Here is a 24,861-nt window from a genome sequence, read left to right as displayed (position 1 = left end):
ATCTCATAAAACCAACAGTAAGGAGGAATGCAATGTTTTCTAAAGTACATTTTATGAATTAATCAACTCTCAGAATACTCTTAATAGATTTGGTCAATATCTCCTTTTTCCAGTTAACTACTGAGCTACAAACAATTTTGGACCTCACTATTGTTTCTCTACTGCAATTGAACACTCTTTGACCAGCCCCTTTAATCCTACCTGCTGTAATGACAATACATTTGTCATGAAGCCACCACCACACACTGAACCATTCACCTTTGTGCTGCGCATGTGCAAAATGGCAAGCTTTCCTCAGTGCTCACACAGAGACAGTATTCATGGATAAACCTCCTGAATATTTATTAAAAACTGTTGAGAGCAGTTGTTGCATGCACTTTTTTTTTTTTTTTAACAATTATCTAGCTATCTAAAAACTCTACTTTCTGGAAGGCAGCTGTCTAACTGATGGACACTGTGCACAAAACCAAAGCTAACATTCCTGCCATTTCCCATAAACAGTGGGCTATTTTCTATATCTTTTTTTGTTTGTTTGTTTATGTATGACCTGTGAACAAGTGGGTCTCTCTTTCAATTTACTCAACTGAGAGGCATTTTTTTCTGGCAGGTAACTTCTCTGTATTATATTTTTGCTATAATTTCAAAAAAACACACATTGTCAATTATATCTTCTCATTTTTCACAAAGTAGTGTGAAATACATTTTCTTTGTAACTTTAGTTAAACAAACGTCTCCCTCCATCTTCAAGTGGAAGGTAACTGTAGCAATTAGTATGTTAAAAGTAATTGCTGTTTCAACACAGTTATATGCTAAATTTACACATATATTTCAGATAGCCTTACACAACACAATATATGATAAAACAACTCTACAATATACGTTAACAGGAAAAGTGAGTGGGGAAACCAGGTTTCCAGGTTTAAGATGTTAATCCTTGTTAAAGTAACTAATTAAAGTTGTTAAATTAGTTGTTGTTTTTATGCACGTAGGATTCAGAAAATACTGTTATAAAATATTTTGAAGTAAACAACAACAAAACGGATAAAACTCATTAGCTGCATGACTACCAGGGCCCCGCAGTGTCCAAGCCCCACGCACTTCTCTTACATAATGCAAAAGCCACACACCGCTCGCGGCGCTTTACTCATCCCAACGAACAGATTATGTGTGCTGTCCATGCAGGGACAGTCATAAGTGGGCAGGGAGGTGGGGCGGATCCCTCAAACTGAACGGACTTAAAGCTCCTGACAAAGCAGAGGAGGTGCTGCAGGACGCGACAGAGTTCAGAGCTGAAGCTGAGCGAGCCCGGAGCTGTCCGCGGTGCTGAACAGCTGCTGCCGCTGGATCATCATCATCATCACTTCGTGTTCCTCATTACACAGCCTCACCTGTGACAACAGCCGGGAAGTAAGTTCTCTAATCTGATCGTCCTCCAGTTTGTCATTGAGTGAACTTTTGAATGTTGAAGTCAGCGTGGAGCTGTGAATGTCACTCTTGGCCGGGGGATGCATGCTGTAACTTTGTGCTGTTGTGTAACTTCATGTCACGTTAAATTGGAATAATGGAAAAATCCACACAAAATAATGTGTTTTAAATGAAAGAAAAAAAAATAAATCTATACTTTATTTACACAGTAGTGACCTAAATACCTGTCGTGCTATCTTGTCATGCATCATAATATAACAAGCAATATTAATGTTATGTCATACAAATTTTGTTTGGAAATGCACTACACATGAGTTAATTCTATTATTGGAGCCAATCTTAACAATATAAAGCCAGACTGACCCAGTGCATGATGTGGCTCTTATGTCCTGTATTTTTATGATACAGTGAAGTAGTTTAAGTTATCAGTTGGTTGAAATTTAAGTTTATACAGAGATAAATAAATTAAATCATCTGCTTGTTCCACTTCAAAAAAAGTTCAAATTAATCTTTAAAAAATTCACTTGTTTTTATGATCAAGAAATCTTATTCTATAATTTTCTGTAACCACATATAGTACCTATAGAAAGTAAAGCGATCACTACGTCAAGGGATTTAAAAAAAAAAAAAGTATTTTAAAAAAGGATATACGCAACAGTGTGATGTTGCTTTTGGCTTTGTTTTGCCTGGCAGTCCTGCATTTAGGGTTTATCTTAGACAACATAATTTCACCCTTTTTATTTGGAGAAGTCCTTGACATTTTCAAAGCTGCTGTCATAATCCACAGGTATAAATGGGAGGTATTACAGGTATTACAGCCACGAGGTACGCCATATGTCACTGCTTGTGCTCTGTCCTCAGGATACATGGCTGCATGACGCTTTATAGATCTTTTTACTCTATTTTATTGCTGTTTTTAAATAAAAACTATTCACTAGTCACATTTTTCTTCCAACTTGGGGTCCAGAACAGCTAAAAGTGTTTTTTTCCCTGTAAATATAAATCAGATGTGGTCAGACACCACAGTGTGATTTATCTGCTGCTTAGGAACCAAAGCAGCTCTCTCAGTGAGGATTGATGAGCCATGAAATTGATGTTGCTCATTCTTTTATTTTTAAAGCGCTTTGTTTTTCTCCTCAATGTCACAGGGTTTCCCCTCCTCTGTGATGTTTGTACACCATGATGACCTTGGGTAACCTGCAGAGTCGTTAAAATACCATCTTTAATGGACACACATATCTGCAGAGCTTGCTTTTTAATAAGTAAAAACTAGACAAGTTTGTGATATAAAAAAAGTGTCTTGTTTGACCTTCTGACTTGTGAAGCTGCTGGGTCGTGGGATAAAAAATGCAGGATAGGAGTATTAATGTAACCCTCGCCGACTACTATATATTCTGCCAATGTAGCATAAAGTAAACTGTCAAGTAGAGTTGCTGCGAGTAGCAAAAATGTTGGTTATGTTGCATAACTCTCTGTATATTTTGACCACATACCCCAAAGGACTTAAGAGGGGAAAAAATCCCAAAACTTTAAAATACAGTCCTGTATATATAAATTTCCTCACATTATCTTGCAGCTATCAAGCAGCAGTGGTGGGCAGGGACGGGTCACAAGCCAGATCCAGAAGTTCTCAATGTCGATTTGCAGTAGATTTGCCCCCAGACCTTTTTCTTTGACTTTTTATCTGGGAAAACTATGTTAAACAAAATAATAATCATAGCAGATATTTTTACAAACTGTAAAATCTGTCTGATGGTGGACTTTAAACAAAATCTAACTATAGTATAGGGTAGCACAATAATACATCCAGTTTTCATTAGTAACCTTGTTCCCAGTGCTTTCCACTTAATGACTTTGACTAATGTCCTGTTGTCGTGTAAACTTTGTGCCTACTTCATGGCTTTCTATTGACTTCTAAGTCTTGTTCACTTAGCTTTCTTCTATACACTCAGCTCCTGAACTGTTCAGCCTGATGTAACCACTGGCCATTTGATAATTGATACTGAGGCAGGCAATTTCTTTCATTATGTCTTCAAGCCCCCTATTAAAGCTTTGCTTGGCCTGTAAGTCCCGTCATTCGGAGAGCAGGGGAGCTATCAACGTGTCTTTGTGAGGATCAGCGGGGTGGTAAGGAGGGAGACGGAGCCTCCTGGAATAGAATGTGCTGACTGGCGAGTGCACCTACAGCAGGAAATGTCTCTCCACTCCACAGGCCATTAAAGAGCCTACGGAGAGTGTTTCTGTGCAAGAGTGCAGCAACTCTCTGAGGGTTTCCTTCATGTTATTCTCTTCCGTCATCAGTGTCTGATTTATTTATCTTGTACTAAGCTATACCAGGTTCAGTAGAGGGGTAGTGTTTCTGCCTTGTCTCACTTATTTTTCTAAAGAGAAAGATTAGAAGACCAGACAGGGTATGTAATAAGAGTTTTAAAGTGAGACTTCTTTTTGGGTTCCTGAAAAAAAAACCTCACAGTAAAGTCAGTAAAAATCTATAATCCTTGACATGTTCTAAGGTCGCTGTAAAGCCCTGAACCCCCTGAATCAATCAGACTTTTTCCTCCATTCAGCACCTCTGCATGCTGGAAACTCATGTTGTGTCTTATCTTTTTCTCCTCAGGTATCTTTGATGGGTAAATCCCCGAATGAAGACGATCCCGGTGACTAAAGATAAAGATATACAAATAGAAGCTCTCACAGTCAATCAAATACTCTCTGCAACGCGGCAAAACCATTGAAGTGATTCAATACGAAAACGTCCTCTGAAGCAACACATCGCAGATCATTTACAGCCTGCGAGCACTTTGAGTGATCTATGGAACATCTTCAGTCACTCGATTGAGATTTACACTTTACTTTGTAATCACAATAAATGCCCTCTAGGCCTGCTATATTGACAAATAAACGCAGGGGTGGGCAGATGATTCGAAGTTGAAATAGTGACCTCAGGTTTTGTATTGTTAGTTGCTCTTGAGGGAGAAAGAGAGAGGGCCAGTTAAATCTAATTAGACATGCCTCAGCTTGTTGCTTCGCTCACCAGAGGGCTTGTTCATTTTCTCTACTGATTTGCCCGTGTTATTTCTGCTGGAACAATTTCTTTGCCCTGTGGCTTGTGGGAAATACTGGTTGAATTTAATCTGTTAACATCTAACACATTTGACTATGTGATTTCCCTCTGGATTTAGAAATCACCCTCACTAACAAAGATGACCCTGCAGAGCCATGCCGCTCCTCCTACCATCTAATTGTAAAATAAAACGTAAACAGTAAACGATTTCAACCTCCAGAACATTCCCTCACTTCCAAAATGGGCGACACAAACTACTGGGTTGTGGACTATGAACTCTCCTCTCCAGCTCCGCCCGGGTTCCCCAGGGCACCGACAGCGCTGCAGCCCATGGCTGGGCAGCCCGAGCAGGGATCTGCCTTGTGTTTCGTTGGCCTCCTTATACTGCTGCTGCTCTTTCTCCTCGTTCGCTGTGTCCGTATCTTATTAGATCCCTACAGCAGCATGCCGGCGTCATCGTGGACGGACCATAAGGAGGGGCTGGACAGAGGACAGTTTGATTATGCACTGGTGTGAAGATGACAGGTGATTGGGAAGATGAGGAAAGGGCTGGATTTGGAGATACTGAGGGACTTTTAATGGATAATGTTGGATGTAGTTTCAGCTACAGAAAATGAAAGAAACTGCAGTATGTACGTTGTTTCGTTGGGGTACTGTAATGCAAGCTGTAAAGATAACAGCATAAAAAACATTAAACAGTATTTCTATAAGGATTCAACTCAGAGGGAAATGGAGCAGACACAACAGAAGTCCTGCATCCATTATAATTTAAAGTAATTAATGTCTTCTTGGAGACTTATGGTGTGTGTGTGATGTTACACTGCAGCTTCTAGAGTGACAAACACTGCAGGAAGACTGCGATCAGTATCGCAGCATTATGTTATGATCCCTGTTTGTCATGTCATTTTGTAATTCTATAATGTTTTTTACAAATCCCAGGGCTGAATCATAAATAGAGAGCAGAGCTGCTGTCAGAGAGGTCCTGATTGAATAAAAGAGAAATCAAATGTGTTTAGGGCAGACAAGGAAGTCATTTAGACAGAACTAATGCCCACTGTTACAGCAGATTTAAAGCAAGACTGCCAGCTTTATATGCTATGTTATGCCCAAAACAAAAATACATATTTTCCCTCTTACCTGCAGTGCTTTTTATCAGCACACTCAGAGAATGTTTTGTTGTGAGTTTCCTAGTGTTGGAGATATCAGCTGTATATCAGCTTAAAAAATATCTGCATTCATGTAACTAGATGGCCTCAACTCGTGGTGCTCAACACTCGACAACTCACACCAAAACAATCTAGACAGATAAACAGCACTACAGGTAAGAAGAAAAGATGTCAGTGTGTGACAGTTTGAGTTTTTTGGAAGTACAGCTGAACCAACAATTTAGAACATGTCATATTGAGCTGCAAAGATTATTCAACTAATTGATTTGTCGATTAAAGGTAAAATAAGTCATTTTTGCATGCACAAATGGCAGACAATGCTGTTTTCAGCCTCTCAAATATAGAGATTCTCTCTAAACGAGGAATCAAGAAAATAAAAGGCAAATTAATTGATAGTAAATGTAATTGTTAGTTGCAGCCTTGATGTCATAATTTATCTGGAACTGAAATCCTTTTTTGTATTGTGAACCATGCTGGATTTTGTGAAGCATTTGTACCACCTCTAACATGATCCTCAGGTAAAATGATTTCTTACTAACCAAAGCCTCTATAGTTTGGAAGAATCACTTAAATCGCCTCCTGAAATTGAGCTTTAGCTGCTATTTGTAATGCTTTATTTTCTTTAAAATTCACTGTGTCCTAAATATCAAACTTATCCCGCCATAAAAGCTAATGTTTATAATACATAACGATTAATACAACATATTTTATTTGGGATTTTGCTATTTCATGTCGCCATCCCTTTAAGAGGCTTAGGAGGCTCTCAGTGCTGAGGGTCAAAGCGCTGACTCAATATGTGTCATATAAAGTTATGATTATGAAATGCATGTACACCAATTTCCTCCCCCTAATCCTTTTTGCCTTTAGGCCCCATCCAGTGCACCAGCCAAATCTGTTCAACAGTGCCTGTAGGAATATGAGAAAAGCTAATATCTATTTCATACTAATGATGTTATTGCTCCTTTTGCCACTTGTTTTGTAACATTGTTTCTGCCCTTATTATACTGTAAAGTCATATCTTTATAAATCAAGTTTAGTATTGATATTTTACTGTAGCTTGTAAAAATGAGATATTTTCCTAATGTTTCTTTAAAGTGGCATTCAGTTTTTTAATACAATAAAAAGCTTTTGTCTTGATTTTAACAAGTTTCATCACTTTATAGACCTGGAGTACACACACTCACAAACACATACACACACACACACACACACACACGCACACACACACAACCAAAGCACACGGCACCTAATACACATAAACTTTTACATAAGCAAACGCAGTCCTGACTGCTGCCCTACAATCCATATAAAGAAGATTTAGAGCAAATGAAATCAATCAAATAATCAATTGGAGGCTCGTAAAGAGACACGGCCATTTAATTTACAGGGAACAGACTCAGATCAGCCCCCTTCAAGATGAAATATATCCCTACACTGAGTGACTTAGACCCTCATCACAACATTCTGGTTGTTACGATGAGACAAACGAACATAAGAGCAAACCAGTTTCAAAAGATCTACATCAAGGGAAGTGGTATTATTCTCAATCATAAAAAAGGTGTTTTAGTTGTAGTTATATATAGTTTTAAAGTGCATTTCTTAAATGCTTCTTCCTTTTTTTTGTTTTTTCAGAAGGATATATCCATATTTCCCTTTTCAGCTTTGTAGTGAATCTATGCAGCCTTTGCTTCAGAGAATTTGTCTTACTCAGGAATTTAACCATCTGATTAGCTGTGACCTCTTCTGGATACTTTGAGAACTACAAGTGTTAGTCCGCTGATCACTGTGGGATCAATCAGTCCACCAATGTGCTTCTACACTATGAGGAAACACATGAAGAAATGTTTTTGGTAAAAACTCTTTCAGATGAATAAAAAGAGAGCAATGTATGAGTTGAGTTTTTAAAATACAATGGATAATGACTTAAACGTTGCAAGACTAATGGCCTTAGCTGCACTCTGCATTTAGTGCTATTAACAAAATGTTAGCATGCTTTTTTTGTTTGTGTGTCTTTAGATAAAAAAAATAACCTTTGAGAATATTGTAATTCAAGTTACCAGAGAAAAAAAATTGACTTCTACATCACTTCTTAGCTGTTTTCAAGCTATGGAAAAAACAGTTACAGAAAACTTTGGCCAATCACAGGTCATTTCAGAGGGTGGGGATTCCTACTGGCTGTTCACATCTCTTCAGATGCTATAACTTCTATTATGCTATAATAATCTATTCCAGCATTGGCAACAACTGCCTACACTGCTAAACAACCCTCCCAAAAATCAAAGACGGACTTGTCAAAAAGACAGCCTGAAGGAGAATCTGACAATAATGTGAGAAAAATATTTTCAATATTGGCAAAATGTTTCAGAGATGGACAGAAAGTGTTGTTAATAGTTCAGCCTTCTGTTAACCATAGCCAAAGGCTCACCACTGTCAATGTAATTCAGGTTCATATTTATGTAGCTAGTTATAGCCTCAAATCACAGTGTGTCATCTCAGAGGGCTTTACAGGCCCACAAGTTTGCAAAGAAAAAAGGACAGTAATTTTCATAAAATTGCCGCTATATAACAGCATCAGGATCACAATCATGAATGGGATTGGCCTTATCCAGAAAAATGCCTACCCCTGCTTAAATATTAACTGTCAGTTAGTTAGTGAGGAAATTACACAGGGCAAGTTATCTGGGGTTATAAACCTGGCATAAACAGTGCACATTCAGACTAACTGAACTAAAACAACCCTTTTTAGTTTACAGTTCATCAGACTCCAACAGATGGTTGGAGGCACAGTGTAACACCCCCACCTCATTAGTCTGACAATTAACAAGACAGATTTTGCTTCAGTGGGTACTGACAATTTACATTCTTGATAAAACAACAAAGGCACTCAGTTCCCCAAACCTTCTGACGTACACACACACACACACACACACACACACATACACACACACTTGTGCACACAGATATGCAAATAAGGCTGGGACAAAGAAAAACATGACCCCGAGGCCTGGCATTCATGGCAGAAACTGTTCTGTGTTACCACACTGTAGGTGACACTTCCAACAATATTGCTGTGGTTGATGTGTCAGTCAATATAACTATGTCTACTAGTAGTACTACTTTAATTATTATATTTTAGTTATTTGACATTTAAAAATCAAACAAAAAATATATACAAATTTTACTTTTGTCAAATGTGTCAAAAGACAGAACAAGCCCTCCTTATCTAACTTTGAGATACAAGTCTGTTACTGTAATGGCTGGTGTTAAAGGCTCAGTTGATTTGATTATCTTTCACTGTCTTATATTTTACATGCGGACATTAGACACCTGACTCTGTCTCAGTTTACAGACAAACAGATAAGGTAAGGCAGGTGCACACAGTATGCAAATACCTTCCTGAATCTGGACAGGGTTTTTTTTTCTGATCGCCTGGCTGCCTCCCACAGAAATCCACAGAAACACACTTGCACCAACAACCCCCACTCACCCCCCACCCCCCCACACACAAACACCATCAAAAGTTAAGCACACACAAATGCAAATCATGTGTCTGTTGTAAAACGTACACAAACTCTCTTTCACTTTGCTGCAGTATCTCCTAATACACCTTTGTTTTAGTCATAACACCGCTGTGGTCCGGACTGATGAGCATTGCATATAAGCATAACAGCATAACAGTTTTGATGTTATCAGCAGGCAGCCTGCTTATCTCCCTTCATGACAACACTATCAATAGAGAGTGCTGGTTGAAGAGAAGGATGGTGTGGGAGAACTGGTGTGTTTGTGTGTGTGTGTGTGTGTGTGTGTGTGTGTGTGTGTGTGTGTGTGTGCCATTAGTGTGTTAGCCTCGTAGCAGTCGAACACATTACCTGAGATGACACATGCACATTTATTCAGAGTAAACTTTGTTTGCTCAGCGCCTGGGCTATGCATACACTTGGTGAGGTGTGTTTACCTTCAAACTTTGAAGTCCTGGAAGAATCCTGGATTGTTATTATAGGTGACATCAGCTGCTTTCCTAGGGAGTGGTAACCCAGGAGATGGCTGGCATGAGCATAATCTACAATTGAGTATAAGGGAAACATAAAAAGATATTCTTAGTATTTCCTGTTAAAGATGTGTGGAAATTTTTATGTTGAATATATAGCAGTGCCAAATATGAAATTCGGTTGTTGCGGCATGAACAGAGGTAAATACATGAGGTACATTATATAAAATAATAAAATAATAAAATGGTATTTGGACCCATAGCATTTGGACACATCTGGTAAAACGAGTGGTGCTGATTAATAGTAATAAAGTCTAAAGGTCTATGTGAACAGCATACACCATGCAAATATACTGTGTGATATGTTAAATAGTGGTACTTAGTGTTCGTCTAATAACATAACATAGTAGAAAGTATGAATATATTGCAGCAATATAATAACTTCTTGTAGAACAACATTTTGCTGAAAAGCTGCCATCATAGCCAAAACTAGAAATTACAAGTTAATGCCAAATGGTTAAAGCGCCGGTAGTGAGGGGTTATAAAGCCAGTGTCAAGTTTACCTTAGTTAGACATTAGCTATGACATGCTTCAGGTCATGGAACCAGGGTGCGTTTTATTTAAGCATGACTTTTCAATTGTAAAAAAAAAAAAAAAAAATGAAAGGAAAAAAATGAATAAATAAGTAACATAGTATCTCTGCTGTTAATGGGTGAGTGACGTAACTTGTAACATGTAAAACTTTACTCAATATGTTCAGTTTAAAGGTTACATAACTTAACGCCATTTTAGCTGTTATTAGATGTTATTAGTACAAATGTAGCCTGCTGATTCCTGGTGTTTCCTTTGTTGTCCATGCTGAGTTACTGGGTCATGAACAGTTGCCGTGAGCAGGAGACGCCCCTTGTGTTCAGGCACCGCTTAATGAACCATGAAGCTACATCCTCCCTTTAGAAAAACGAAGAGAATACCGGAAGCCTTCAGAATAAAGTTACACCTGAGTTACCTTTGCGAACAATTCTTTTTGATAGGCTGAGCAACGTGGGTTGAAATGATTTAAATTGTTGTTGTTGCTGTTGTTGCTTCTAAGGTAGGGATTATTCCACTTGATTTTGTAGATAAATATTCTATGAACGAGCCAATTTAAAACTTAATTTAACATTTTCAGACATCTGCATTGTCAATTTGTGTTGTTCCTAAGGGGTCTCTTGCTTTGGGAAAACAAATCCACATCTCTTTGCAACAATATTTTCAATATAGTGCCCCCCGAAATTATCAAAAAACTACAACGGTCTCTACCGGTAGCTATTATTTTGAAATGAATGGTATCTTCTCTTCGTCGTGCGGAGCTTGACACCTGATGACCGAGCGAGTCGCTTCTTTTGTGGTGAAGTCGTTAGGGACACAGCGGGACTGGGGCGCATCCTCGGCCAAGTAAAACTTAGACTAATTCACAGTTTGAGGTGAATTTTGATCTTCTGCCCTCGGGATTGATCAGTTTATAATTTCCATAGAGCTGCCGACAGGTGAGTATGTGTTATACCGCTCATTTCTTTCAACAGTTAAACTATAACTTGGTGTGATTCACCGAGGAACTGAATACAATGAACTGCAGTTGTGAACTAATTTTAGTTCCCGTGTAGCCATGTACAGTATGCTAATACTCTTCATTTGAGGATTTTATTCTGGCATTTATAAAAAAGTCTACTTATTTTTGTGCCCTTTTTGTTTAACAGCTTTGGGAACTACATGTATTGTTGTTATATGGGATTACTGACAGACTATTATTCCTAATATTCCTGAAACATGTAAATTCATTTATGGTTTACCTGTTTACTGTGACTTATGCAGTGGTGGAAAGTATATAAAACATTTACTCACGTCATGTACCTGAGTAAGTAAGTAAGTTGAGGTTCTTTACTTGGATATTTGTATTTTCTTGTACTATAGACTTCTACTCCACTACATCGCAGAAGCAATTATTGTACTTTTCACTCCATTCCTTATCTGACAGCTTGCAGATTCAGTTTAACAATACAGAATATAATCAACAAATAAACTGTGATATTATAGCATTATGGTCTTATTGGTCCCCAAGGGTAAATGCACAAGCTGCCTAGCAGTATGTAAAGACATTAACAAAGTAAATTTAGCTCCATATTTAAGTAACGAACACATGACTATATCAGTAATTATTAACCAATAATCCAATATCCATGACCACAGCCCCGTCCCATCGCAGATGCTGGCTTTTCAACTTTGTGCTGAAAACAATCTATATGGTCCTTTTGCTCTTCAGCCCAGATGATTTAAGAAAACAAACCAAAAAAACTAAACATGGGCTCGTCAGATCACAGCACACTTTCCCTCTTTGCATCAGTCCATCTCAGATAAGTTTGGGCTCAGAGAATTCAGCAGTGTTTCTGGATGTTGTTGATGTATGGCTTTCACTTTGCATGGTTGAGTCTTTTCAGTTGTAGATGCAGCCATCAACCATCCTGAGCTGATGTAGCAATGTCCTTTACGCTATCAGGTTGGTTTTTAATGCCTGATGGATCCACTGTGGAGATTTTCTGCATTTCTTGAATCTTTTTGTTCAGAGTTGTTTTATTTATCTTTATACAGCGTCCCAACTGTTATAGAATGAAGATTATACTTAAATCAAAGACTTCCTGGATTTGGTTCACCCAGATGAAATTACATCTGGTTGAACTGAGGGTCTGTTATGTGGAAACCTCTGATCTAATCAAAATCTTCACCATGTTTACTTGGTGACTCTGCCTGTCCACCTGCAGCAGAATGGACCTGCTGCCTGACGTATGGAGGGAGGACTTCTGGCTTCCTGCAGGTTTGACCTGGAAAGACATGGAACAGCTTGCAGATTCTGACCGACCACTACCCAGGGACCTTCTCATAGCTCTGCCCCTCGCGTTGGGCTTTGTTGCCCTGCGCTACGTGTTTGAAAGGTAAAACAAACCTGATCTGTTTGCTCTGTAAAGATCTGGGTGATGTGTTTTGGGATTTTATAAGCTTTACAGGAAGATAATAAACTATTTAACCTGCCTGACATGAAATAACATCCGTAGCCCTCATTTAAGAAACAATCATCCGAGGTTTTTATGACAATGGAACAGGAGCGTTTTATTTGACTTGGTTCCAAAATGCCATTCAGCCTTTCCTGAGGGTGAGTGAGCAAGCAGGTGTTTTTGCAGAGTGGCATTGTTATGATCAGGAGGAAAAAAAGGCTTTTGGGGATAAGAAAGACAGCCAGCCAGAAAGAGAGAGACATAGAACTGTTTTTGCTTGAGTGGAGGATTTTCAATTAAAAGATTGTAAATTATAGGTATGGACCCAATTATTTTTATGTTTTCAAAACCTACCTGAAACACACGTCCAGTTATCAATTTGAAAAAGGAAACTATAGGTAATTGCTTTCTATAGCTGCAGTGGGCCTGTTAGGAGTGCAAAACAAGCCTCATAGGCATTTTTAATGCCGATAGTCTTCAGGGATTTGATTAGTGTTCCCTGGCTTAATAAACCCAATTAAATGTTATTTATATACTATGCTACTTTATTTTTTATCTTCTATTATCTCATATTTAGTATATTATCATATTATATGTATGGTATTTTATACATTATGCATAGTATTATATATTATATGTGTGTATACATACGTACATTAGAGTAGTGTTAAGTGTAACGTTTTCTAACTTTGACAAAACTGATAGCCGTATACATTTTTTCTGCTTATATGTATCCTTTGTCCACTTTCTTCTCTGGCTTTTTCATTTGTTGCAATGTTAAATCATTTTCCTGGGAATCAATTAAAATCTTATCTTAAAAACAAATACCTGCCCAGCTTAGCGGTAATACTATACATCCATACACACACACACACACACACACACACACACACACAAACACCAGACACACACACGCATTGCTTTGTTGCCTGCCTGAACGCACACACTGCATAAACAGTATAGCCTTCAGTTTCCCAGTTCTGAAGTGTTTGCTTTAGCATGCCTATTAAATGACTTATTATCTACTACAGTGAGCATGGCTAAGCAACTGAAGGCTGGCTGTCCCACAGTGGGTGTTACAGGTTTGTGTAAGCTTTCTTTTGTTGTCTCCAGGTTTTTTGCCCCACCCATGGGCAGATGTTTGGGGGTAAAGAATAGATTACATGTGACTGCTACCCCCTCCCCTAAGCTGGAGTCGTTTTACACCCAGAGGAGCAGACAGCCGACACAGGTTAGTCTAAAAGAGGCCTCAGTATTCATGCAGTACACCTAAATTTGAGACGCATTTTCATGTCAAGATTTTTGATCAAGACAATGGGCTTTTTGCTCAGTTTAAGAATTTGCTTCCCCTTATAGCTTGTTGCAGGGATAATGTTCTGTGTGGAATTCACAAAGGAACATGAGTGTTGTGATGGTAACACTTCCTTGTTCTTGGAAAACGTATCCTGTGGGAAATCACTACATCTGCAGGAGTCATATTCACTCTCCCAGCTTTTGGATAAACCTGAAATGCTTGCAGAAAATGACTCATACTAACAGAGAATATATAAAATAAAGCTTTACTGCATCACAACCCAATCGTATTAATCCCAACAGGCCTGTTTGTTTAAAGGCACAGTAAATAGGATTTGTGGTTTGTAAACACATCATTCAAAGTTGGCCCCTCCTCTAGATTAATGACATTGGAAGTCCTCATCAGTGGGTGAAAGCCAACCCAAGATACACTCTTATTTTGTAACAAGCTTATTTGTCTGCTTGACGTTTCTCCTCACTATATTTGCCTTTGTTCATATTTATGATCTGGTACCTGGTTGCTACATTTTTTGAAAAGTCCACTTCATGTGCATTGGCTGTGGGCTTTACACCCAAAGAAATTTAAAAAGAAAATACAGACACGGAAAGGGGCTCTGGGTAATAAGTGATGATGTTGTGATGAAAGTTGAGATGATCTCTCCTTCTGTCTGTTTTTCCCATTTGTCATTTCCTCCTTTATGTTTGCCATTTCTGATCAAATTATACTTAGTATTTTCCAAGATGACTTTCTGCTCTCCATCCCTTTCCATGTTATTGATTTCTTCCTTCCATTGTTGTTTCAGAGTGAAATTGTTAGTTTGATGACGCTGTGCGGCAAAACCCAGAGGCAGATTGAGACCTGGTTCAGACTTCGTAGGAACCAAGACAGGCCCTGTCAAACCAAGAAGTTTGGGGAAGCTGCGTGAGTGTTCTCTCTACATGCCCTTTGGACTGTTCACTTCACAGATGACTTCCCTCAAGAACACTTTCATTAACACTCGATGCTAAAATGCAGAGACAGCTTGGGAAGAAGGTTTGAGTTGGCAAACCTTTTCACTCATTTTGCAAGAGTTACCACTAAAAACAGACACAAATCCATATGATGGACGTGGCACTTTAGCCTCAGTTTTTGTATAGGGGTGCCACTGGGCTTCATGTTTAATGGAGTGTGGAATCAGTAAAGTGGTGAGATGTTAAGTCTTGTAAAACATATCAGAGGATAGTTTCAATCTATAGACCCCTGGGTAAGGGGCCCAGGATGCTTCCGCTGTGCCGCTCTGCTATACACCCCAGATGGGACTTGAACCCACAACCCCTGGCCTAGGAGGCCAGTGCCTTATCCATTAGGCCTCTGGGGATATTTTAGCACTACGTAATTCATTGTTGTATCATACCAACACTTCATGTTGTTTATGTCACTTCAGTTAATCCAGAACACAGACTACTCACTGGTTCAAATAGACAGTCTCACATTACCCCTGTCCTGAAGTCTCTTCACTGGCTCCCTGTTGCATACAGGATTCAGTTAAAAATTCTCACTCATACGTATAGAGCATTACACGGTCAACCATCTCCATATATAGCTGAGCTACTTCACTGATACTTGTCAGCTTGGTCTCGTAGGTCAAGCACATTAAATCTACTATCTTGTCCACTCATCTGGCTGAAAACATGTGCTGATCCATCATTTGAATCAGTGGCACCTAAACTCTGGAATTCCCTGCCTCCACTTTTACAGTCTGCTGTTTCTGTGGATAAAAATCAGATAAAGACCTATCTTTCTAGACAGGCGTTTGGATGACCCTGCACCGTATATATAATTATGTAATTTTAATTATGTAATGTGTTTTAATTATTGTGTTTTGTTCTCCTTTTTCTGTAAAGCATTTACCGATTTTATCTGTGAGAAGTGCTCCATAAAAAACTTTACTTACTTACTTACTTATTTACTTACTCAGGAAGTTTTTGCTTTATATTTGTATTGTGTGTGTGTGTGTGTGTGTGTGTGTGTGTGTGTGTGTGTGTGTGTGTGTGTGTTTATTTGTTCAGAATTTCTGATCTCAAGTGTTTTATTTTGCAGTTGGAGGTTTATTTTCTACTTCACCGCCTTCATTGCTGGACTTGCCTGTCTGATTGATGTGAGTATAACTGTCAAAACAAGTTTTTATAGCAATAACATTACAGTTTCATAGCTTTAAAACCACCTTTATCTTTTCTCTACAGACACCATGGTTCTGGGACCGAAGGGAATGTTGGAGCCATTATCCAGTTCAGGTGCAAACATAACATCATCTCACTGCTTTAAATAATTATTGTGCCCTTTTTCATTATTACATTATGGGTGTCCTGTCCTCTGACATTAAGACAGCATGAAAGCAGAATGTGGAATCTGTTGTGATCAGTGTATAAGGGTAGGAGAGCGATACTCTATCATGATTCAGATCGGTTCTTCCTTGGCCCCATGCTACACGACACACAAACAGAAAACCTGCCTGTTTTCCCCAGAACATTGACTTCAAAGACTTTTTGTCTGATCAGCACTTCCAATCCCAAAACACTCAGTTTCTTTGAAAAAAGCATCAAACTAGCAGAGGATGGTTTCGATCCATCGACCTCTGGGTTATGGGCCCAGCACGCTTCCGCTGCGCCACTCTGCTGCTTATCCCAGGCGGGACCTAATGCTAATCAATAATGCTTTTTTCTTTAGTGCACCAGGGCTTCTGTGAAACTGGATAATAAGATGACTTAATCGATTATCAATATATTTGCAATTTAATGTTTTTCAACTAATCGATCCCCTAATAGTTTTATCAAGACTTGATTTACTGCTATTCCTTATACATTTTTACATTAAAAAAAACAAATGGCAAAGACAAAGTTTGATGATACAAATCTTAACTGAAAGGATGTATAATTCTTCATCTATATTTTAAGTTTTGTTCCTTAACATTGTTGGCTACTATCACACTTTTTTTCTAATTTTTGTGCCACCACCATGTCCAGGTCTTTATGAAATCACTTTTTATTGACTACTAAGTATTGTTTCATCCACAGCCCATTGAGAGAGCCCATTACTGGTACTACATGCTAGAGTTGGGTTTTTATGGCTCTTTGTTCCTCCGGATCTCTGTGGACATCAAGAGGAAGGTGAGGACCTCAACACCCTTCTGAAAAATATAATTTGTAACCTACATTACCTCACCATACATTTTAGAGGAGGACACAAGTCAAGGCCTTATCTTTGCTTCAGTCTGGTCATATTTCATATTTTGTGACTTGTACTTCTGCTTTAATGAGAAACTTCCCTGGATACGTGGTTAATAAGTGACTGTACACATTATTTTGACACACAAAATCATTTGGTTTTACTGAGTAAATAGGTTAAATTATGTTTGCTTTTCCAGGATTTTAAAGAACAGGTGATTCATCATTTGGCTACCATCTTCCTGCTCAGTTTCTCCTACTGTGCCAACTACATTCGTATCGGCACCTTGGTCATGCTGCTGCATGACTCCTCTGACATACTGCTCGAGGTAATCTCACATACTCTCCCATAGTGTGCTGCTCTCATGTAATATTGGTGGGGAAAAAAAACAACTTTTACATTTAGAGGTCCCATGTCTATTCAGGCTCGAGGGCCATAGCTAAGCAGGCCCATGGGACCATACAAAAATAATTAATCTCTTCAGGGCACGTCACCATAGATCCTCCTTAATGTTGGCCATTTGTCTGCCTCTGTGTAGCCACTCAAAGTGAGAAAAAATATCTGTCTTAATTCTGTAAGCTTCAGTCAAAGGGTTCACTCTGTGCTTGGGGTAGTTTTTAGAAAGCAGGTATCTAGTCGGAGCAGGCAGATCCTGTGACTGAATCCTGATAGCTAAAAGCTCTTAAGCAGCCCGAGGTGACCTTTGTTTACCTGTACAAAACAAATTGATTGTGCGTGACAATTTAAATATTATGTTAAGACTTGTGCTGGATTCTTGCACTCAGTAAGACGTGTAAAAGGAGACAACAGCAAAGACAACAATAAAGATCCTGAATGAGGCTGATAACATTTCATAACGTAGTCTGTAAGTCTGATTGTGTTACAGACTCATTATTGACATGAAGCACGCACTCATTTTTTTCCCTATTCTTAAAAACATTGTTTACTTGTTTGCCTATTCTAATACCCAGCCTCGGCTCATAAACTCTTTTTGCCTAATGTTTAACTATTGTTCAGTGTACTGACTTCACTTTACATATAACTCTGATTATGGTTTTTATTTGTTTAAGCAATACAATCATTTGTGTTTTTGCAGTCTGCCAAGATGTTCAACTATGGCACTGGTTGGAGGAAAACCTGTGACATGCTGTTTGTTGTGTTTGCTGTGGTCTTCCTTGTGACTCGACTGGTGATTTTTCCCACAAAGTAATATTTCCTATTGAGATAATTTTCCTTTTTTTGGTGATAAAATGCTTAACACCTTAACGGAAGACTTGTAACACTTTTTTTTTTTAACATTGTTGCAATTATTTGATTACTTACAGAATCCTCCATACCACCCTGGTGCTGTCCGTGGAGGTCTTTGAACCATTTGTCGGCTACTACTTTTTCAATGTCCTGCTGATGGTGCTGCAGGCTCTTCACGTTTTCTGGGCTGGTTTAATCTTGCGCATGGTTTATAAGTTCCTGAAAGGCAAGGTGAGAATCAACAGTTAAATCAGTCATAGGGCATATACTATTTGTAACCCTTGCATTGTGGGTTTCAGACGTGGAGTCAATTCCTAATTTAACATCCAAGATTAGACTAGCTCCGAAGCCTTTGTCACACATGTTAAAGCTTGTGTTTCTGTTTGCTGTCTCCAGTTAGAAAAAGATGAACGCAGTGATGAAGAGAGCGAGGTTGAAGAAGATGGAGACGAAAAAGGAGGAGAGGAAGATACGGACCAAGGAGATTATTGTTGGGAGAGAAGTAAAGACCAACTGAACTCAAAACTATCAATGCTAACCAACAGCTGTGTCCTAAATAACTTGACCAACCACAGGGCATCTGTGTCCGACAGGATGCGTAAAGCTCAGTAAAGGCTTGATGATTTTCTGTTGTTTTTTTTACTTAAGTCCCAGTTTTTGTATTGTTACATTAAAAAAGAAAATGATATGATGGATGGGACCATTTTGCCAGTTTACTACAGTTTATGTATGTTGATGCAGTTTTGCAACTGTAGCTAAGTGAAATGGAGTGTTATCATCAGTCTTTGTAAAATATCGACATAGCAGAGGATAGTTTCGATCTATCGACCTCTGGGTTATGGGCCCAGCACGCTTCCGCTGCGCCACTCTGCTAAGCACCCCAGATGGGACTCGAACCCACAATCCCTGGCTTAGGAGGCCAGTGCCTTATCCATTAGGCCACTGGGGCTGTTGTAGGACCCCGGGTAGGTGGGGGTCCGCTTGTTGTGGTGGGGGCAGACTGTTTTTTACTGTTAACAGAGCACATGTTTGAAACAAAAAAACGATTTTAACTGAGAAATAGCATTATAACAAAACAAAAAATGTAAACCTAGATAGCTACTGTGTGACCAAGGACTTCTTTAGAGGGACTTTTATAAGTGTTTTTAAAAAAATATTGTACAGTAATGAAATTACCACAAAACATGCAGTAGACATTTAATTAAAGGAAATAAAGTCATACTTTTACTCTATGTATGTGTCTGGTGATGATTTAAGACATTTAAACAGTTTTGATATTATTCCAACCTTTATCATTTTGACATAATCCATCATTAGATCACATTAGACAGGCTTGTGTAAGTTAAAAGTTTGAAAAGGAACATATAAACTTCAACCTTTTGTATTTAATAAACTATATTTTATGTAAAGTAATGCTTGAAGCCCTTATCTGTTTACATTTATGTAAAAAAAATATTAACTGTATTATGACACTCTATATATTACATATATATTTACATATTTTTCTATTTCATTTTCACATTTGCACTATTTCCTACTTTGTATTTCAAGTGCAACACAGCAAGATCTATCTTATCTAATCACGGACTGAAATCATGCATCCTCTGTACCACAGTGCCATCTGGTGGCTCACACCAGCATGACACTAATAGAGGCTGGTTGTTATCCTGTAATAATCGAATCGGCTCTGGTAAGAATGTAGTTAAAATAATCGCCTAACTCATTTTTTTCAAGTTTTGACTTGAGCATAATAAATCCGCTTAAGTCACATACTTGACACAGGCCATTATCTTAATGGGGTAAAATCACATGATCTGATCAACTGAAGATGTAGGTGACTGAAAAGCGCAACGGAGGAGCCACTTCTTTCCCAAACATGTGACCAATCATTTATATAACTTTGGTCATGCGCTTTCAATCTGCTACCTGCCTTTTCATTAGAAGGGAGTTTTATCCATATGTTTTTAAGTTATTCTTACTCGTTATGTGTTGTGAAGCTAATTAAAATATAATGTTCGTTTGCGATAACTTTACATATTAAAGTCATTTGCTCACTTACTCACTTACTCACACATAAGCTAATGTTTGTTATATCTCGAAACACCTACGAAGTGTATTTGCCTTGGCCGTCAATGCTAACCGTGAACTTAACGTTAGCTAGCTTAATAATACTTTTATTGCGGAAACACTGGAAAAGCTCACTAATGTTGGAAAACTGATTCATTTCAATGTCTTAGTGTTCTGCATTTTAGGTAAACTATTTTAAAATAAGTGTAACGAATCGAGCTAGCACCGAGTATGTTAGCTCGAAATTTAGATTAAATTAGTTCACCGTTTAACGCTGGGAAACATGTAACGGTGCTCACCCTCTAATCTGATTTCTGTCTTCCTTCTTGTTAGCTGATATTTTGTAATGACTTGTATTCTTTTGTATATTGTAATTTAAAAAATGTTTTACATACTGCGTCTATTAACAACCTAGCGGTGAAAAAGAGAAATGCATGCACAAGCGTGACGTAAGCGACGTAAGTCGTGTGCGGATGCTACCACAAGGGGGCGCTAGTGCATTATTATTGTTGTTCGCGCTATCGCTGCATTGTATGTGCGATACAGTGTGATATACAGTATTTCTGTATTTCTGTTGTATGTCATGTATGGTTGTCTCTGTGGCGCAATCGGTTAGCGCGTTCGGCTGTTAACCGAAAGGTTGGTGGTTCGAGCCCACCCAGGGACGACATGTTTTTCATTTTATTTTATGCTTTTAATTACGAATATTTGATGTATTGCATTTTGGTGGAATTTGAGAATAGTCTTATCAGCGTATGCTGTAAAAACACATCAGATCGTCAACAACAATAAATCTACAGCATGTCAGCACCTGCGATCTACACCCTGCTCCATCTGTGCAGATGTGTTGGTGGACCAGATAAAAAAAACTGGATGAGCTTGTTTCCCTTCTTAAGCATAGGACTGGGCACATTAAGTTCCTGTTTTGCCTAATGGTGAATGGTGTCGACGTGAGTACAGATTTTATCGCTTCTACAACGATCGTTTTTGATCGATTATGGGAAATGCACTATAATATTAGTTTATAGTCGGTTAAACGAAAGTATTTAACTCTGTTGTGTTCTTGGCTGTAAACAATTGGTATTTCAACTTACACTCATACATTTATTTTTTTTAACTGTTATTTCTTTTCTTTTATGTTTAGTTTGTATAATTTTGTGAATGTAAAATGGCAAACTGGTAGTTGAAAACAGTGAAGTATAGGAAATATAGGTACCTGGATAGTTAGTTACAAATATGAGGAAGTAACAGGGCAGGAACATTTTAAATGAGTTTTTCTCAGCTGGCTTTTAGTATGTGTGTTTGTTGGCTCATCTTGGTCTGACTTACACATTATCTGCCTTCTTCCTAGTGAGCAAAGATGCAGATTTTTGTGAAAACACTGACGGGTAAAACCATTACCCTCGAGGTGGAGCCCAGTGACACTATCGACAACGTGAAAGCTAAAATCCAGGACAAGGAAGGTATTCTTTAGTGTGAACATGCGAGGAAAAAATATATGATTGCTCCTATATCATTAACTGGGTGATAATTTATGTTGTTTAATATTTAATATGATCATCTATATTTCTCTTTGCTTGTCAGCCCTTGCAGTGTGGTGTCAAAAATTCAGCATTAATATCAAAACAGTGTATAAACAACCAAGAAATGGGTTTAGCATCTAAATACCTTTGCATATTTTATTCAAACATGACTTTATACTTTCTGTTGCACAAGAGGAAGCAATTTTAAATCACTCACCATGTTTTAATAAAAATGGCTGAGAAGTTTTACCTTTGATTGTACATTTTTATGTTTTATCCATACACTGGGATACACCAATCTCTGTTTCCTGTAATCAGTCACTGTAGTTAACACATTATTTAACCTCACCTAAGGTTCCTTGATGGTCCTTCCATCATTACAAATATCAAGGACACTATTATTATATCTACTTAATTAAAGAGCAGTTACATACAGTGAGAGCAAATGTAGTGTAGTTGTACATGAATGATCAGCTGATATCAGTAGTATTTAAGTCTACGGTGCCATCCACATCTTACTTACCACTGGGAAGCAATTTCGAGTGTCAGCTGTAATATAAATTACTCTCTATGCCTGGCACAAACACCAACTCACCGCTGTGACTGTTTTCAAGGTATCCCCCCTGACCAGCAGCGTCTCATCTTCGCTGGGAAACAGCTGGAGGATGGGCGCACCTTGTCGGACTACAACATCCAGAAGGGTAGGTTAGACTTCCACAGTGCTGAACCATCACTCATGTTATGAAGTAGCTGTATTGCCTTTTTCAATCATTGTTACAGTATCATTTTTTTTCTTATTTCTTTCCGCCCCCAGAGTCCACCCTCCACCTTGTCCTGCGTCTGAGAGGGGGCATCATCGAGCCCTCTATGAGACAGCTGGCTCAAAAGTACAACTGTGAGAAGATGATCTGCCGCAAGTACGTATACAAACCCAGCACAGTGGTCATAGTGGTGAGCCTGAACTTAATCTCAAAGACAGCAGGAAGAGGAGAATAGGCCAAAGCTGCCAGCATAAGAAAAGGTTATATATTAAAACTAAGGAGTGAGATGATATAAGAACTGCTCCTGGAATAAAGCAGCCTAACCCAGTTATTCTCAAACTTTGAGATGAATGAGGTTGCTGCTCTTTATAATGTAATCTTAAAAGAAACTGACACTTTTTGCACCCTCAATACTATTAATTACCGTGTATGTAAGCTCATACATAGTTATGGAAAAAGTTACTAGACCATTGTTTTCTTCAAGTTCTTGTTCATTTTAATGCCGGGTACAACTAAAGGTACATTTGTTTGGACAAATATAATTATAAGAACAAATCAAGGGAAAGGAAAACAAGGGTGGTCTAATGATTTTTTCCATGACTGTACATGAGGGCAAGCATCTTTCGGTTGGTGCTGATGGTAAAAAAAAAAAAAGGAAGAAAAAAAGTTGAAAAAAACCCCATCATACCCCACTAAATAGTGAAATCAAAGGGGCGATGCAAGTCGATGATGCAACCTGCCAGAGAAACATGACGCTATATGGACACCTGACCATAGCTATTTAAATTGTAGCTTAATCAAACAGGGACTACCGTTGAGACAGAAAGACTGAACAAGTTGTGATTTATAGTTTAGAAAAGAAGAGGAAGACACTGAAACGGTCACTGGTGAGAGTGACAGAATGATGATGGTTATTTTGACCTAACAGTTTGCTCCTCTCACGCTCAGGTGCTACGCTCGTTTACATGCACGTGCTACCAACTGCCGCAAGAGGAAGTGTGGACACACCGATCACCTCAGACCCAAGAAGAAGCTGAAGTAGACAGCTGGCATCAATTCATCAGTTAATTCATGTTGTCAATAAAACATTTTGACATTTTGATTGGAAGCTTTTTGTTTTTTTACTTTCTCCACCCACATTTAACCTCCTGGTCACATATCTGCTTCTCTGACCCTGACAGTGGAAATTCACTTTTCCATGACAATACTTCGGTGACAAAAAAATCTAAACAAACAATAATTTGTCTTTTAAATTGAGGCTCGGTTAATGAATCACTGACGGTAAAGGTTAAAGGGATTGTTTGTATTTATTGAAGTTGGGTTATATGAGGTATTTATCCATACTCAATGTATTATCTATCTATAAAAGCAAGAAGTGTGTGTGTCTAGGGCATATCTCGCTGACCATTAGTCAGACTAACCTAAGATTTTGTATGTGGCTTGTGCATGGCATGAAGGTGTGCATCCTTGATTTGGAACATTTTTTAATTCATTTTTCAAAATATTATTTACGTAGGAATTGTTGAGCCATTGCACTGTTTCCGATTGGACGCCCTTAAGGGGAGCTCTGCCCCATTGTGTGATCGGCCTACACCTGGTCAGTAACACAATTCACTCTGGATGTCCATGTCTGACTCATCTCATCTGTAAGTCTATTTAGCCTACCTATCTTTCGGAGTTTTAAAGTGCGCTACAAGGTTGGATTTTCCAATAATATTTGATTAGTTTCCAGCGAATATCAATGTTCAATGGTAAGTGCTGGATGGTGTGCTTACATTATGAAAAGTAAGTGTTTTATGGATATACAGATACATACTTCCTACGGGCACTGCACTAGTCTACAGTAGAGGACTGTCAGCGTGCTCCTTGTTTGGAAATGCAGGCAGGAGTAAAACAAGTTCTGCTGTGGAAAAAAATATCAGTTTATATTTACGCCATTTTCAACAGTGAACAGCATTTACTGTAGGTGACAATAGAAAAGTACCTCATACGACCCCACTCAATAAAATCCAAACTATCCCTTTAATTACCTTGCTGAAACAATATGGAATACTATGATAGAAATAAACCAAATTTTAAAAAAGTGTTAACACAA

General features: G+C 38.4%; 3 protein-coding genes and 2 non-coding genes across 11 annotated transcripts; 4 read left to right on the top strand and 1 right to left on the bottom strand.

Moving 5' to 3' along the window:
- Positions 1-1,305: 1,305 nt before the first annotated feature.
- LOC131980712 (cortexin-1) lies at positions 1,306-5,005 on the top strand. Its single transcript, XM_059344998.1, has 2 exons — positions 1,306-1,407; positions 4,043-5,005. Exon 2 carries the CDS (start codon positions 4,730-4,732, stop codon positions 5,003-5,005), a length of 276 nt encoding a protein of 91 aa, XP_059200981.1. The 5' UTR covers positions 1,306-1,407; positions 4,043-4,729.
- Positions 5,006-10,713: 5,708 nt separating this feature from the next.
- On the top strand, positions 10,714-19,634 carry LOC131980181 (ceramide synthase 2-like). Of its 4 annotated transcripts, XM_059344387.1 has the most exons (12): positions 10,806-11,169; positions 12,118-12,176; positions 12,442-12,609; positions 13,783-13,900; positions 14,766-14,884; positions 16,043-16,100; positions 16,186-16,236; positions 17,017-17,109; positions 17,367-17,495; positions 18,264-18,373; positions 18,493-18,646; positions 18,812-19,634. In XM_059344387.1, exons 3-12 carry the CDS (start codon positions 12,443-12,445, stop codon positions 19,025-19,027), a joined length of 1,215 nt encoding a protein of 404 aa, XP_059200370.1. In that variant the 5' UTR covers positions 10,806-11,169; positions 12,118-12,176; position 12,442; the 3' UTR covers positions 19,028-19,634. The 4 variants fall into 4 exon arrangements, with proteins under 4 accessions (XP_059200371.1, XP_059200370.1, XP_059200369.1 ...); XM_059344388.1 differs by lacking the exons at positions 10,806-11,169; positions 12,118-12,176 and adding an exon at positions 10,714-10,733 and having other exon boundaries at positions 12,439-12,609; XM_059344386.1 differs by lacking the exon at positions 12,118-12,176 and having other exon boundaries at positions 12,439-12,609.
- On the bottom strand, positions 19,292-19,364 carry trnar-ccu (transfer RNA arginine (anticodon CCU)). The gene has a single exon. It is a non-coding gene; the product is annotated as a tRNA-Arg (tRNA).
- Positions 19,635-20,132: 498 nt separating the features above from the next.
- Positions 20,133-24,228, top strand: LOC131980184 (ubiquitin-like). Of its 4 annotated transcripts, none has more exons than XM_059344392.1 (6): positions 20,335-20,358; positions 21,325-21,432; positions 21,834-21,945; positions 22,620-22,706; positions 22,820-22,922; positions 23,715-24,223. In XM_059344392.1, exons 3-6 carry the CDS (start codon positions 21,843-21,845, stop codon positions 23,806-23,808), a joined length of 387 nt encoding a protein of 128 aa, XP_059200375.1. In that variant the 5' UTR covers positions 20,335-20,358; positions 21,325-21,432; positions 21,834-21,842; the 3' UTR covers positions 23,809-24,223. The 4 variants fall into 4 exon arrangements, with proteins under 4 accessions (XP_059200376.1, XP_059200375.1, XP_059200373.1 ...); XM_059344391.1 differs by lacking the exon at positions 20,335-20,358 and adding an exon at positions 20,507-20,667; XM_059344393.1 differs by lacking the exon at positions 21,325-21,432 and having other exon boundaries at positions 20,133-20,358; positions 23,715-24,228.
- On the top strand, positions 21,076-21,149 carry trnan-guu (transfer RNA asparagine (anticodon GUU)). Its single transcript has one exon. It is a non-coding gene; the product is annotated as a tRNA-Asn (tRNA).
- Positions 24,229-24,861: the final 633 nt, after the last annotated feature.

Source organism: Centropristis striata, chromosome 11 (genome assembly GCF_030273125.1).
Source record: "Centropristis striata isolate RG_2023a ecotype Rhode Island chromosome 11, C.striata_1.0, whole genome shotgun sequence".
Classification (NCBI taxonomy): domain Eukaryota; kingdom Metazoa; phylum Chordata; class Actinopteri; order Perciformes; family Serranidae; genus Centropristis; species Centropristis striata.
Note: the sequence above shows the minus strand (reverse complement) of the source record. Positions and strands in the feature narration are given on the sequence as shown.